This window comes from Bombina bombina, chromosome 12 (assembly GCF_027579735.1).
Source record: "Bombina bombina isolate aBomBom1 chromosome 12, aBomBom1.pri, whole genome shotgun sequence".
Lineage (NCBI taxonomy): Eukaryota > Metazoa > Chordata > Amphibia > Anura > Bombinatoridae > Bombina > Bombina bombina.
In genome coordinates this window covers 39,482,978-39,500,055 of record NC_069510.1, presented here as the reverse complement: position 1 = coordinate 39,500,055, position 17,078 = coordinate 39,482,978, and the positions used below count along the sequence as shown (strand labels likewise).

The following is a 17,078-nucleotide window of genomic DNA, read 5'->3' as shown; positions in this document are numbered from 1 at the left end:
AGACTTGCCAGAAACACGGGCTGTCAAGCTCCATTCTGAGCCTGATAGATATGCCCCCATGTGCAGGAGTTCATCTGACTAAAGTAACTGGTGCCGTCCAACTGACCAACTAATCACAGACCACCTAATCAATAATGAGATTCGTTGACAACTATTTCTATGATTAATCTTACCAATTAGTTGTTGCAACCCTAAAAAATACCTGGAGATCACTGCTCAATATGCGTGGTAGCTTTTTACAAGATGTTTAATTTTATATTCTGGGCACCAAAATGTTCCTTAGCAACAATGAATCTAAAATGTAATTTATGGAGTGCAACCTGAAAATATCAACCCAATGATGAATAGATAAACAAAGCTTCACCAACTCCACATACATCTACAACCAACACTTGAATTCTTTTTTTTATTTTGTGACTATTTAGATGATAACTCACCTGTTTCATTATGCGTTACGATGGTACAGCGTTGACCTTTGAAAATAAAAACAACAGATTAAATACAGTCCGGTTAAGCATGAATTTTCTTTCTAACCTTAGTTTTCTTCAAAGAAATGTTTGGGTTTTCATTGCATATATCCCAAAACCATTAAAGAAGTTGACAATTTAAATGTTCCATATTATATGAACCTCAGGATCAAACTAATATACTTGGAATTTCTGGATCACTATTAATAGAGGATCTAAATCATGTTATATATTAATGACAAGGCCACTGGCACAAACTTTACCCCTTGTTTCATGTATTGCTCTCTTTGGTTGTAGTCACCAGAGTCAGGCTTAGGTTCCTGTGAAGGTAGCGTGCTTTCTACGAGTGTGATGGAGGTAGATATATCCTGTATGCATGCATGAGTTGCCCCAGGGCTATAGATGCATTAAAACCATCTTGGCATTGGCGCGTTTATTAGAAAAGACACAAATCTTCTTGTCAGATGAATAATAAGAACTTACTCGTTAATTGACTGACTGTTACATGTCAGGAGACTCCAGTTAGTTATTCTCCCAGATCTATTTATTTATCTATCAACTTTGCTACTGTTGTAAACATCTGTTTGGTAACTTGAACCATCCTTGGTTTATTTCTTGGACTCCACTTGGCTGTTTTTCCCCTTTGGTTGTAAAGATTTTTCTGTCTATCTGATACCGACCTTAATCTGAAGCCTGAGGGGTATATTTATAATGCAGTTGTTTCTGTGCAAACCTTAAAGGGACATGAAACCCATTTTTTTTTCTTTCTTGATTCAAACAGAGAATGCAATTTTAAACAACTTTCTAATTTACTTCTATTATCTAATTTGTTTCATCCTCTTGGTATCATTTGTTGAAGGAGCAGCAATGCACTAATAGTTTCTAACTGAACACATGGGTGAGCCAATGACAATCGGTATATATATATATGCAGCAACCAATCAACAGCTAGAACCTAGGTTCTCTGCTGCTCTTGAGCTTGCCTAGATAAACCATTCAGCGAAGGATAACAAGAGAAGGAAGAAAATTAAATAATAGAAGTTGTTTAAAATTGCAAAATCTATCTTAACCATGTAAGAAAAATTTTGGGTTTCATATCCCTTTAACAAAAGTTAAGAAGCAGTGGTCATAAGGCCGCTGATCCTTAACTCATCCACCACATCTGAGGTGGCGGACTGCAATCATCCCGATCGGATACGATCGGGATGATTGACACCCCCTGCTAGCGGCTGATTGGCCGCTAATATGCAGGGGGTGGCATTGCACAAGCATTTCACCATAAATGCTTGTGCAATGTTAAATGCCAACAGCGGATTATGTCCATCTGATATATAATAAATCTACCCCTGACTCTCTGTTTGTCCATCCATTACTTATTGCTTACAATTTAATACCACCAGTTCAAGTCAGTTAAATATAAACCCACATAATGGGGCCTATGTATCAAAGGTCTTGCAGACCTGATCCGACAGTGCGGATCAGGTCCGCAAGACCTCGCTGAATGCAGAGAGCAATACGCTCTCCGTATTCAGCATTACACCAGCAGCTCATAAGAGCTGCTGGTGCAATGCTGCCCCCTGCAGACTCGCCAGCAGGGAGGTGTCAATCAACCCGATCTTACTCGATCGGGTTGAATTGTGGCGATTCCTGTCGGCCTGCTCAGAGCAGGCAGACAGGGTTATGGAGCAACAGTCTTTAGACCGCTGCTTCATAACTGCTGTTTCTGGCGAGTCTGAAGACTCGCCAGAAACACGGGCCCACAAGCCCCATACGAAGCTTGATAAATGGGCCTCAATGTGTGTGCGATATATGCAGTGAATTTCGTCACTAACCTGTTTGCCCTAGTGACCCAGCTCGGCTTCCATTTTGCACCGACCCAAAATTCACTAAAAAGGGTACACAAAAACAATCGACACTTTAGTAATGCTTAGCTTCATAAAAATGTTATGTTTCTACTCAGCCTCGTTATATTCATTTATTTAGGGCGAGGTTCACTTTCAGTCCAGTAAAAGTTTTCATCAGGCCAAGAGTTGTTAAAATGGATTCCAAAGATTATAACGTTTTACTGTTTAGAAAAAAATGTTTGATTATCTCTTTGTGGTAACTTTATTTACGTTTTCTGAGAATCACTTTTGGCATTAACTGAAGTCAATGGAAGCTGGTAAATGTTAAAGGATAGGAACGTCAAAATTAAACTTGCACTATTCAAATAGAGCCTTAAGGCACTTTTATATTCACTTTTATTTTCATATGTGCTTTGTTCTCTTGGTATCCCTTGTTAAAAAAAAAAGAATATGCACATATCCTACACTAGTGGGAGTTAGCTGCTGATTGGTGCCTGCAAACATTTGTCTCGTGATGGGCTAACTAGGTGTATTCATCTAGCTCTCAGTAGTGCAATGTTGTTCCTTCAGTAAAGGATAAAAAGAGAATGAAGCACATTTGATAAAATAAGTAAATTGAAAAGTTTTTTTTTTTTTAAATTGTATGTTCTATCCAAATATTGAAAGACAATTTTTGGGTTTCTTGTCCCTTTAAGTTTCTTACAGTTCACACTGCAGTCATTAACAACTTTAGTCTTGCTAAATGCCAATATTACAAGGGCAGTAAAGTCAAAATGAAATCTTCATGATTCAAAGAGAGCATGCAATTTTAAACAGTTTTACAATTTAATTGTATTATCAAATTTGCTTTGTTCTTTTGGGATCCTTTTTGAAGAGTTTACCTGGGAAGGGACAGGAGCAGAACTACAGTGCTGGGAGCGAGCTGGTGATCATTGGTTGCACATATATGCCTCTTCTAGCATTCAGCTAGTTCCCAACAGTACTTTCTTGCACTACTCCTCAACAGTGGATACCAAGAGAACAAAGCAAATGTAATAATAAATGTAAATTGGAAAATTGTTTAAAATTGTATGCTTAGTTTGAATCATGAAAATTTAATTTTGACTTTTCTTTCCCTTTAATCTATGTACATGCACCTCTACTAGGTGCAAAGGAGTGAATGTCCTTTACAACTAGTATTAAAACATGAGAAATACTTTTAAAACATATAAAACACATGCATATTCCAAAAACATAATATGAATATTTAAGTATAATTTTCAATATAAAATTGATATAACTATAAAACATTTTAAATAACAAATGAAGAAGCCATACTTATATATAACACACTGTATAATATAATGAAGAAAAAAAATATCAACTAAACATAGGAGTCTGATATAAATATCAATTAAATAGTTTTAAATTGTTTCACAGGTAAAGGTTGTATGCCCAAAACAAGTCTTTTATACCATCAAGCGCGAGTTGCTAAGCGACAGATTCTGAGCTGCTAATATTCTAATAAAAAAATACCACGTTGTTGAATATTAAATGAAAACGCTGCCTCGCTTAAAGGGACAGTCTACACGCATTTGCAAGCACCTTGTTTGGGATTGTTGTGCTGCGGGCACCCCACTCTGTCCTGTGCCAACTCATGCACTAGGGCAGACATATTGCACATGCGCAAAACTACAACGCGCGTCATGAATTTTACAAGTGAGAGCCTGATTATTAGATGCTGCTTCACAATAGACACGCCCACGGATTCTCTGGGAAGAGTTTGCTGCCATCCTATAACGGCCAAATTTGGAAAGTATTTTTTAAAATACTTTTTTTCTTTTGCCCTGCATGAGGTGGCACAGGACGGAGTGGGGTGCCCGCAGCACAACGATCCCAAACAAGGTGCTTGCAAACGCATGTAGACTGTCCCTTTAAAGTCTTTACAAAATGTTTATATACTTTTAAAATGGATTGAGGAAGTGAGAAAACTGAAATAGTTACAACTGTAGATTGTTGTAAATAAGAATACACATTATAGCTATAAGAGTGCTATAATGTGTATTCTTATTTACAACAATCTCCAGTTGTAATTATTTCAGTTTCTGTTCATACACAGTAGACATGTGCAGCCGCAAAAAATTTGGTTCGGTTCGATTCGGACCGATTCGAATTTCGGTTCGGATCGATTCGAATTCGGAAGAAATCGAATTAATTCGTTTCGGATTCATTCGGATTCTTTCGGATTCGATAAAATTTGGTTTGCATTTGTTTCGGTTCGGTTCGATTCAAATCGATTCGGATTTTCGGAAATTCAGTCACTTTAAAGTGGGATGTGCTGTGTATTACACTAGTATACTAGTGTAATACACAGCCATCCGAATCCATCCGAATCTACCGAATAAATTCGAATCGATTCGGATTTATTTGGTAGATTCGGAACTACTGCAATTCAGAAATTCGAATCGATCCGAATCTCCGAATTCGAACAAATTCATCCGAATTTCGATTCGGGCCGAACCGAATCGCACATGTCTAATACACAGCACCTATGGGCTTTCTTTAAACTGTAAGGCCAATCGAATATTATTACAAGCCCTTCCCCATTACTCATTTTCAGTAGTGCCATCTCTTTTTTGTATTTTAGTAGAAGTGAGAAAACCAGCAGTAATAAAGAGACCATAGATACTTTACGCCAGCTGATTTCAAAAACTTCTATAAGCTCCATTTTAACATTCAGTATGTAAATTCACCCTTAGGGGTAGATTTACTAAATGTCAGGCGGACGTGATTCGATATTATGAATCATGTCCGCTCAACATCAGCCCCCTGCTCACTGGCCACTAGCAGGGGTTGTCAACCATCCTGATCGTATTGGATTGGGATGATTTCAATCCACCGGACATGTTAAGGAGCAGCGATTTGATGACCGCTGCTTCCTAACTTCCGTTTCAGACGAGCCTGAAAAATGTGACTCCAAAGCAGCATACGCTGCTTCTTAAATGGAGCCCTTAGTGTCTAATTGATTGATTTTTCACTCAGATTTCCCAGAATGCATCTCTGTAGACTGTAGATTGAAATATAAACCACATGTGTATTTCCATGGAGAATTAAATGATTCTACAGGTCTAGACTAAGTTAAATACTCACCTGCTCTTCCAGGTTGTCCTTTCTCATTGTTTGTTGCTTGAATCCAAGGCCATCCATTGAGGACAGTCACCTTGTCTGAATCAGTAGCTCCTACAACCTTCACTTCTGCAAGCAGAAAGGGAAGAGTCTTTAAAATAGGAGTTGTGGTCGTAAACGGTGATAATAGACACTAGTGTCAATAGTACACCATATTTACAGATCTAACCAAAGCATTGTCAGCTGTCTACAGTTTATTAACCTCCTTAAGATTCTAAATCATTAACCTCCTAAAGACTGTTACAGGGACAGTTCACCCAAAAAATGTCTCCCCTTTAAATTATTCCCAGTGATCTATTTTACCTGCTAGAGTGTATTAAATTGTTTACAAGTAGCTCCTTTACTCCTATTCTAGCATTTGAAATAGCTGATTTAGCCTGTTGTATAGCCACCTATACTGAAAGTTTCTATACTGGAGTATATGCGATTGAATAGCCTACGTAAGCACAGCCAGCAGAAGAAGTTACACTCTCAGTGGGCTGCAGGATAATTAAGTAATAAAATGATCATTTTCCAATGTTCTCTCTATGGGGGGTAGTTATCAAGCCGTCAACCTCAAATACGCTGCGTATTCCGCAGCGTATTTGTGGCGAGGCTGATACGCCTTAGTTATCAAAGGCTCGAGACCGGCAAAAGTAGAATTTTGTGACGTAAGCTTCGATCCGCCGGACTCAGTCCGACACAAATCGATTCTTACGTCACTCCAGATGTTCCGCACACAAGTGCGGCACATTCTCACTACTTTTGCTAGCTATCAAAAAACTAGCAGGTACGCTCGGCACTTTTACGGCCCAGCGTACCTGGTTTTCAAAGCGCCAGCCTGGAGGCGGCGGATCCCATAGGAATCAATGGGAGTCTGACCATAGCGAAAGTACAAGTTCGCTGCTGACAGACATCCCATTGATTCCTATGGGAGCTGTCTACACCTAACACCCTAACATGTACCCCGAGTCTAAACACCCCTAATCTGACCCCCCCTACACCGCCGCAACTACATAAAGTTATTACCCCCTAAACCGCCGCTCCCGGAGCCCACCGCAAACTACTCTATACATATTAACCCCTAAACCGCCGCTCCCGGAGCCCACCGCAACTATAATAAATGTATTAACCCCTAAACCGCCGCTCCCTGAACCCGCCGCAACCTATATTAAATGTATTAACCCCTATCCTGCCCCCCACTACGCCGCCGCCACTGTAATAAAATTATTAACCCCTAAACCTAACCCTAACCCTAACGCCCCCTAACTTAAATATTAATTAAATAAATCTAAATAAATTAACTCTTATTAACTAAATGAATCCTATTTAAAACTAAATACTTACCTTTAAAATAAACCCTAATATAGCTACAATATAAATAATAATTATATTCTAGCTATCTTAGGATTTATTTTTATTTTACAGGTACCTTTCAATTTATTTTAACCATGTACAATAGCTATTAAATAGTTATTAACTATTTAATAGCTTACCTAGCTAAAATAAACTGAAATTTACCTGTGAAATAAATCCTAACCTAAGTTACAATTACACCTAACACTACACTATACTTTAATAAATTATTCCTATTTAAAAATAAATACTTACCTGTAAAATAAACCCTAAGATAGCTACAATGTAATTAATAATTATATTATAGCTATCTTAGGATTTATATTTATTTTACAGGTAACTTTGTATTTATTTTAGCTAGTTAGAATAGTTATTAAATAGTTATTAACTATTTAATAACTACCTAGCTAAAAGAAATACAAAATTACCTGTAAAATAAATCCTAACTTAAGTTACAATTAAACCTAATACTACACTATCATTAAATTAACTAAATAAACTACCTACAAAGAACTACAATGAAATACAATTACATAAACTAACTAAAGTACAAAAAATAAAAAAAGCTAAGTTACAAAAAATAAAAAATTAAGTTACAAACATGTTAAAAATATTACAACAATTTTAAGCTACTTACACCTAATCTAAGCCCCCTAATAAAATAACAAACCCCCCAAAATAAAAAAAATCCCTACCCTATTCTAAATTACATAAATTTCAAAGCTCTTTTACCTTACCAGCCCTTAAAAGGGCCATTTGTGGGGGCATGCCCCAAAAAGTTAAGCTCTTTTGCCTGTAAAAGAAAAATACAACCCCCCCCCAACATTAAAACCCACCACCCACATACCCCTAATCTAACCCAAACCCCCCTTACAAAAACCTAACACTAATCCCCTGAAGATCATCCTACCTTGAGTCGTCTTCACTCAACCGAGCCACCGATGGAACTGAAGAGGACATCCGGAGCGGAAGAAGTTAATCCTCCAAGCGGCGCTGAAGAAATCTTCCATCCGATGAAGTCATCATCCAGGCGGCGCTGAAGAAGTCTTCGATCCGGCCGATTTCATCTTCAAAGAGGCGCTGAAGAGGTCTTCTATCCGGGCGAAGTCATCTTCCAAGCCGGGTCTTGAATCTTCCTTCCGCCGACGCGGAACCACCTTCTTCACCGACGGACTACGACGAATGACGGCTCCTTTAAGGGACGTCATCCAAGATGGCGTCCCCTCAATTCCGATTGGCTGATAGGATTCTATCAGCCAATCGGAATTAAGGTAGGAAAATCTGATTGGCTGATGGAATCAGCCAATCAGATTGAGCTCGCATTCTATTGGCTGTTCCGATCAGCCAATAGAATGCGAGCTCAATCTGATTGGCTGATTGGATCAGCCAATCGGATTGAACTTGAATCTGATTGGCTGATTCCATCAGCCAATCAGATTTTCCTACCTTAATTCCGATTGGCTGATAGAATCCTATCAGCCAATCGGAATTGAGGGGACGCCATCTTGGATGACGTCCCTTAAAGGAGCCGTCATTCGTCGTAGTCCGTCGGTGAAGAAGGTGGTTCCGCGTCGGCGGAAGGAAGATTCAAGACCCGGCTTGGAAGATGACTTCGCCCGGATAGAAGACCTCTTCAGCGCCTCTTTGAAGATGACATCGGCCGGATCGAAGACTTCTTCAGCGCCGCCTGGATGATGACTTCATCGGATGGAAGATTTCTTCAGCGCCGCTTGGAGGATTAACTTCTTCCGCTCCGGATGTCCTCTTCAGTTCCATCGGTGGCTCGGTTGAGTGAAGACGACTCAAGGTAGGATGATCTTCAGGGGATTAGTGTTAGGTTTTTGTAAGGGGGGTTTGGGTTAGATTAGGGGTATGTGGGTGGTGGGTTTTAATGTTGGGGGGGGGTTGTATTTTTCTTTTACAGGCAAAAGAGCTGAACTTTTTGGGGCATGCCCCCACAAATGGCCCTTTTAAGGGCTGGTAAGGTAAAAGAGCTTTGAAATTTATGTAATTTAGAATAGGGTAGGGATTTTTTTTATTTTGGGGGGGTTTGTTATTTTATTAGGGGGCTTAGATTAGGTGTAAGTAGCTTAAAATTGTTGTAATATTTTTAACATGTTTGTAACTTAATTTTTTATTTTTTGTAACTTAGCTTTTTTTATTTTTTGTACTTTAGTTAGTTTATGTAATTGCATTTCATTGTAGTTCTTTGTAGGTAGTTTATTTAATTAATTTAATGATAGTGTAGTGTTAGGTTTAATTGTAACTTAGGTTAGGATTTATTTTACAGGTAATTTTGTATTTATTTTAGCTAGGTAGTTATTAAATAGTTAATAACTATTTAATAACTATTCTAACTAGCTAAAATAAATACAAAGTTACCTGTAAAATAAATATAAATCCTAAGATAGCTATAATATAATTATTAATTACATTGTAGCTATCTTAGGGTTTATTTTACAGGTAAGTATTTATTTTTAAATAGGAATAATTTATTAAAGTATAGTGTAGTGTTAGGTGTAATTGTAACTTAGGTTAGGATTTATTTCACAGGTACATTTCTCTTTATTTTAGCTAGGTAAGCTATTAAATAGTTAATAACTATTTAATAGTTATTGTACATGGTTAAAATAAATTGAAAGGTACCTGTAAAATAAAAATAAATCCTAAGATAGCTAGAATATAATTATTATTTATATTGTAGCTATATTAGGGTTTATTTTAAAGGTAAGTATTTAGTTTTAAATAGGATTCATTTAGTTAATAAGAGTTAATTTATTTAGATTTATTTAATTAATATTTAAGTTAGGGGGGCGTTATGGTTAGGGTTAGACTTAGGTTTAGGGGTTAATCATTTTATTACAGTGGCGGCGGCGTAGTGGGGGGCAGGATAGGGGTTAATAAATTTATTATAGGTTGCGGCGGGTTCATGGAGCGGCGGTTTAGGGGTTAAACTATTTATTTAGTTGCGGAGAGGTGCGGGATCAGCAGGATAGGGGTTAATAATTTTATAATAGAGGGCGACGGTATAGGGGGGGCAGGATAGGGGTTACTAGGTATAATGTAGGTGGCAGCGGTGTCCGGGAGCGGTGGTTTTGGGGTTAATACATTTATAAGAGTTGCGGCAGGGTCTAGGAGCGGCGGTTTAGGGGTTAATACATTTATAAGAGTTGCGGCAGGGTCTAGGAGCGGCGGTTTAGGGGTTAATACATTTATAAGAGTTGCGGCGGGGTCTAGGAGCGGCGGTTTAGGGGTTAGTAACTTTATTTAGTTGCGGGGGGCTCCGGGGGCGCCGGTATAGGGGGTAGAACAGTGCAGTTTAGTGTGAGTGCTTAGTGACAGGCTAGCAATAAAGCTGGGAAAAAGCCGAAGGGCAGCGAGATCGGATGAGTGATAACTATCACAGTCCGCTGCTCATCGCCCCGCGGCTTTTTGACAGCTTTATTTGATAACTTAGGCGAACGTATTCAAGGTCCGCGGCGGCGAAGGTAGGCGAGCTTAGGCGGACGTATTGGGCCGGCGAAGCCAGAAAAGTAGACGGCTTGATAACTAGCCCCCTATGTATTCAGGTTTGGTGCTCCAGACAAATATAAGATAAGGAAGCAAGTCTGTTTACACAATAATAATAATAATACTATTAAATAAAAACAAGGGCACTTTAATTCATCAAAATTGACATTTCAAGCGTTTTCTTCAAAACCTTACCTTTTAATCCTGAAAGCTGCTCCATCGATTCCCCTGGCCGTCGGAAGCCTCTGCTTCCGTCAGAAGTGATGAATCCAGCTTCCTCCAATCACGGCGTTCCCCCCGGGGGGATCATGGCCTGAGGGAAGGCCGTGATTGGATGAAGCAGGATTCGTCATTTTGGACCCGGGCTTGTGACAGGCGGAGGAAGTGCTGCATCGGCTCTCAGGATTAAAAGGTAAGTTTTTGAAGAAAACGCTTGATATGTCAATTTTGATTAATTAAAATGCCCTTGTTTTTAATAGGATTATTAAAAACCAGGCACTAATTGGCCAAAATTGACCTTCAATTTAAGTTCAACCCATTGTAATAGGCTGTGGTTTCAAAGCACAAAACCAGCTACTTCATAAAAACAAATAATCCTGAAAATGCAATTTCTCAAATATTTTATACTCTGCAGCTGGTTTAACAAGTCATTGACAATACATTCATATAAAAACAATTTTACAGTGTACTGTCCCTTTAAGTGCACAGTCCATATACTAACACTCTACTGTAAAATCTATATGAACACGTCCTTTAAAGGGGCAAACACCTCTTGCAAATTGTGTCTTGTCCCAGCACAAAAAGCAAAATCGCCAACCTAGATTTTCAAAATGCTGCAAATTACCTAAACCAGCTATTTCACGTGAAGCATTTGCTGGTTGCTAAATTTCTGTTTTTATCTATCTATCTATCTATCTATCTATCTATCTATCTATACATACACACATTTAAACATTCATAAATATGTATCTCTATATTACAGTCCTTACACCTCATATCTTTGAGCCCTTATAATTTTTTATTGCATTTTCAATCATTTTTATCAGACAGTGTTATTATGAGTATCTGTACTTTTAAATGTATTTTTGATGTTTGTTGTGCTACTTTTTATTTGACAGTAAGGGGCCAATTTATCATGTGTCTGGCGGACATAATCCGCTGTAGCGATCATGTCTGCCAGACATCGATAAATGCAGACTGCACACGCTGTCACATTTATTATTGCACAAGCAGTTCTAGTGAACTGCTTGTGCAATGCCGCCCCCTGCAGATTCGTGGCCAATCGGCCGCTAGCAGGGATTTCAGTCAACCCGATCGTATACGATCGTGCGGATTGCTGTCCGCCACCTCAGAGCAGGTGGATGAGTTAAGGAGCAGCGGTCTTAAGACCGCTACTTCTTAACTCCTGTTTCCGGCGAGCCTGAAGGCTTGCGTGGAAACAGGGGTATACGGCCCCATTCGGGCCATGATAAATTGGCCCGAATGGGGCCGTAAACCCCTGTTTCTGCGCGAAACTTCAGGCTGTGACAAATTGGCCCCTAAGAGTTAACCACAGCTCTGAAGTCACGCAAACCTTATGCACATTGAATTCAATTGCACTTGAGCAAATGTGTTTACTTTCAACTTGTAATACGCGTGCTGTTTCCGATAGGTGTAATAAGGCGCAATAAACCCAATATCGTTTACATGCAACTATTAGTGCGCCACTCGTAATCTGGCCCTGTATAAGGAGGGTGGGTTAAGGTGACAGTTGCTTTCATGCATATGAAAGAACTACTGAACATGTATTGTCATGAAAAAGTTTAAGTGAAACTTAGAGACAAATTGTTCACTGGCCAATAAATAAATTCATTCAGCTCTATTGGTGGATAATGAACAAGCTCGATGAGTAGAAATACAAAAAAGTTTGTTTTTTTATTCCAACCGTATTTTCAATAAAAATGTAATACATTTTAGAAATGCTGTTTAAAAGCAGCTGAAATAATATTTGGGCTACAGAATCCAAATTTAACTCACCGTAAATTGATTCTATTTTGCCAGGTTCTCCTTTTTGTCCTGTTGACCAAAACAAAATATTTTATTTATAAGTTGCTGGTATTACATTTATTAGTTGACATTTCTAGCCACAATCGCTTCTAGATTTTATTTTATTTTTTAAATAGCCAACATTTTACCTTAAAAAGAACACAGAGATTTCAAAACTAGTCAATATTTTCCGGCTCAGTTTTTAAAAATAAGCTTTAAAGGGACACTGAACCCAATTTTTTTCTTTTATGATTCAGATAGAGCATGCATTATTAAGCAATGTTCTAATTTACACCTATTATCAATTTTTCTTCGTTCTCTTGCTTTCTTTATTTGAAAAAGAAGGCATCTAAGCTATTTTTTAAACAACATAGTAACATAGTAGATAAGGTTGAAAAAAGACTGAAGTCCATCGAGTTCAACCTATACAAATCTAAAATACTTACAAAAAGCTCCAGTTAAGCTTAAATAACCCCATTAAAATGTGACCCATTTAATACTAGCAATCATATCCATGAATTTTGTTTATATACAGAAATTTATCCAGACTATTTTTAAATGTATCTATGGTATTGGCATTCACTACCTCCTTTGGTAATGAGTTCCACAATTTTATTGTTCCGAACCATGGAAAGCACTTGTTTATTGGTGGGTGAATTTATCCACCAATCAGCAAGAACAACCCAGTTTGTTCACCAAAAATGGGCCGGCATTTAAACTTACATTCTTGCATTTCAAATAAAGATATCAATAGAATGAAGACAATTTGATAATATGAGTCAATTAGAAAGTTGCTTAAAATTGCATGCTCTATCTGAATCACAAAAGAAAAAAATTTGGGTTCAGTGTCCCTTTAATAGATATTAATTTTGCTATAATTAGAAATGAAAAGCATCATGGCAGCCTTTGTCATGTGACATCCTACTTTCTATAACAGCTGTATTTAGGGTTGCTACCTTTCTTGAAAAATACTAACAATACTAATTAGCAGAAATGTTATTAAATAATTATACAGCATAATATACTGTTTATAAGGACACTTAGGAGAAGTTTATCCATAAAAGGGCATTTAATTCTATATTTATTTTTATTGACTACATTGCTCTGAACCTTATTAACGCTGGCCGGGTTGATAAAATGCTGGCTGTATGGCAACTCTAGCTGTATTACAGTAATAATAATTACTAACATTTGTAGCTTTCCCCACTGTGCTGGGGACTGACTATACATAAAGATATACGAAACCCAAACCATTTTTTTAAAAAGTTTCCAATTTACTTCTATTATCAAATTAGCTTTGTGTCCATGATATTCTGTGTTGAAGAGATACCTAGGTAGTCATCTGGAGCACTACATGACAGGAAATTGTGCTGCCATATAGTGCTCTTGCAACTGGATGACATTCTTGCAAAAAAGCTGCCCTATAGTGCTCTAGAAATGGGCCGGCTCCCTAAACATACGTATTTGCTGTTTTACAAAAGATACCAAGAGAACAATGAAAATGTATAATAGAAGTTAAATAGAAAGTTGTTTAAAATGACATGCTTTATCTGAATCATGAAAGAAAAAATTTGGGGTTTCATATCCCTTTAATGTCATCTAACTTACTGACGTCTGAACCCATCTGCAAACATTGCTACTTCATAAATTGTGATATAGCATTTAAAATGACACAATTTAAATGCTAATATTCTAAACGTCCCCTGTTTACCACTTACTGCTCTCTCTGGCACCCATGGGGTCAACTAAACTACACCTTTCACAAAACATTATATTAAAAAGTGACATAACAACAAAATCAATATAGCTGGGGGAAAAGTTAAAACAAAATGTTTTATATTTTTTTAAACCCTTTGACATGCAACTAATGTAACAGCGTCTCTGATTGGTTCAGGGGCACTGGGATAGAATCTGCCAGTGTAAAAAAAACTTTTACTGTTTAATATATTATTTAAGTCAGTATATATATATATATATATATATATATATATATATATACAGTATATATAGAAAAGAGCACTCTCACCCAATCCACAACTGCCAGGATGCCAGCGGGTCAAATACACAGGATATAAGAAGGCACTCACTGTGCCTTCTTATATCCTGTATATATATATATATATATATATATATATAACATGTATGTATAATATATATAACTGCTGAACTAATCATGCCAAGTATTTAAAACACAGTTGTGTCTTTTTTATCATTGACAAAATTAAAGTGCATTAAATATTTTGGTTGATCAAAAGTGAAATATACCCCTATTTAGATTTGTTAAGTAATCATTTGAATATTACATTTGCATACAGATGGATCTACAGGAGATGTATCTTTTATCATAACTAAACCTCTAAAAAAAAAATCATTTTTATATTTAAACCTAATGGTGGCCATATTTGTTAAGGGAAGTCAATCAGCCTGTCATTACTATGGGCAGATTCATTAATAGATAAATGCCCCTATTGGTTGCAGGCTTGCTAATTAGAGACTGGCGGGAATGCCCTCTATACAGAAAGATTATTGTGTGTATAGATCTATAAGGTCTAGAGATAAATTAAAATTTAAGAAAAATAAATTTAAAAACACAAGACAGGGGGGCGGAGCCAGCAGGGGACCAGAACGGTCGCACTTCATTTCAGCTCTGCTGATATCATTCATAACTTCATTCAAATTGACCGTCAGCCCAACGCAAATAAGTTCAAAGATACCCTTAGTTTCAGAGAGGAGGAGGAGAACCCATGGGACACTAAATAAAAGCTGTAAAGAGGAGAAAACAACTAGATTTTGGGCTACCCAACGATCAGGCCTTCCAGGGATCACTGCCTTCTCTCCCAGGTGGAGGATATGGAGCATGGCTTCTAATTGGGAGATAAGTGTGAAGGAGCTGCTGCATACCCACTTTCAGAGGTTGGAGCATGAATTAACCCTGGCATTTTCTTCTGTCAGTAGTAAGCTGCCTTCTGAGAAGAATCAACCACGTTTATTGGTACCCAAACTATCGCAAAATGAATTCACTGAGCCTCAGGTTACCGCAAGCGGACCACTCCATCAGCCGCAGGTATTTAAAGTTCAAGACCGACCTAACACAGGTGATCGCAATTATATTATGGACCCCAAAACCTCACATGATGTTCTGGCCCTCCGTAAGGCGGCATGGAAGGGAGCCCAACAACCACATGCATGGTCTGGCTGCAGCGTAGGGGATAAAACATATTGTTGCTTACCGGACGACGACGTGGAGTTAGAAGTACATGCAGACTTACTGATACTTGAGCAGAGAGACACATCCCAGTCTATTCCCCCACATAGCCGGAGTGAGGACATAGTTAACACTACCGCTGAACCCTTTTACATGAAGCAGCTGTCGGCAGAATGGATATGTGGATCAGCGGACTTTCAAAATATCTTTGCCCAGCCTACGGACTTGCCTGTGTCTGGCAAGGGAGAAATTCCCTTAGGGAGGATCCTTTGCAAACTGCTTGCAGTCTCTTCTTCTTGGTGCCTCAAGCTATCTAACCTAGAACAGGACAGCCGGCTTCGACAACAAAAAAGTCAGCGTGAGAGACTGGCAGGGTGCATCTCAGTGAACTTAACTTACTATGAGAAGGGTTAGCAGCAGAACCTTTGTCGAACCTTTGAGACATAAAACCAGCATTGGTGTTGGAGGGTGATGTTTTTGCTATAGTTTCCCATACGTTTGTATGTTGGTTGAGCCTGTTATTTGTTTTTGCATTTTTCTCAGCTTGACAACACTAATTAAAGTTTATGGTTCATTATTCTTGCCATAGCATGGGGAGTCTGACACAGCAGCATAATTTCATAGCGTTATTTACTAGATTTTATAGGATACACCTACAGTATATAGATAGACATTTATAGATTTTGGTAGGATCTTCAGTACTCCAGTAATCAAATCTTGAACCCAGTACATATTTTAGCTCCAGTAGGGATAACCCAGGCACACTTCCTATACTATGCTTACCTTGAAAAATTATGTCATTAAGTGTGTGCTAAACTTTCTGTTTGACTTCTGTGTCTAATACTGCAGGGCATAGGGCCCATGCCCTGTGGTAGACTTATTTTCTATTTGTCTATTCATGTAATCAAGGCTTAAAACTGCTGGGTATTGGTTTGCTTACATGTCTCTTTTATGAAAATCCTACATATGTGTCATGACGTTTGAATTGATACTGATCCCTGGGGTGAACTATTATTGTGATAGCCAAATACATAGGAGTTTATAAGTTGACCTGATGTTTCATTCACCCTAGTAATTAAAATGTCCAGTACATTCATGGGAAACAAGCTTTTACCTCCACATGATGTATATCTTGCTCACACTATTTGGCTTGTTTAGGAAGAATATCATTCTTACCCCCCCCCCCCCCATATATAAACATAAAGTCACTGTAGTACGGTATTTGTGCTCAGAGTGTTATGGCATGGCTCTCCCTTAACATATCATTTTTTTTTGTAATTATATATATTCATTCTTAAATATTGTATTTCCCCCTCCACGGCTCGCTTGCTGCGACCTAGGAAATGTTACTGTGTTAAACCTCTCCTATAAAACATCATTACCAGATGGATAGTTTTCTTCCTCCCTCCTATGTTCCAATTAGCACATTTTGACATATTATATTTTTATCAATAGGTTATATTTAAATTTGCTATAATTAATGATTAATAAATATCTTGATCAATAGGTGCTTATGGAGATAGTCGG

At 37.9% G+C, this 17,078-nt stretch overlaps 2 protein-coding genes across 2 annotated transcripts in view; one reads left to right on the top strand and one right to left on the bottom strand.

The window, feature by feature from the left end:
* LOC128642821 (ficolin-1-like) overlaps positions 1-14,083 on the bottom strand; it is a 62,119-nt gene extending 48,036 nt beyond the window's left edge. Inside the window, exons 1-4 of the mRNA XM_053695655.1 lie at positions 14,065-14,083; positions 5,441-5,545; positions 2,300-2,353; positions 438-473 (exon numbers count right to left, since the gene is read on the bottom strand). Coding sequence (XP_053551630.1) covers positions 438-473; positions 2,300-2,353; positions 5,441-5,545; positions 14,065-14,083 — 214 coding nt within the window. The remainder of the gene's footprint in view (positions 1-437; positions 474-2,299; positions 2,354-5,440; positions 5,546-14,064) is intronic.
* Positions 1-17,078, top strand: part of LOC128642649 (ryncolin-2) — a 337,076-nt gene that overhangs the window by 61,386 nt on the left and 258,612 nt on the right. The window lies entirely within an intron of this gene.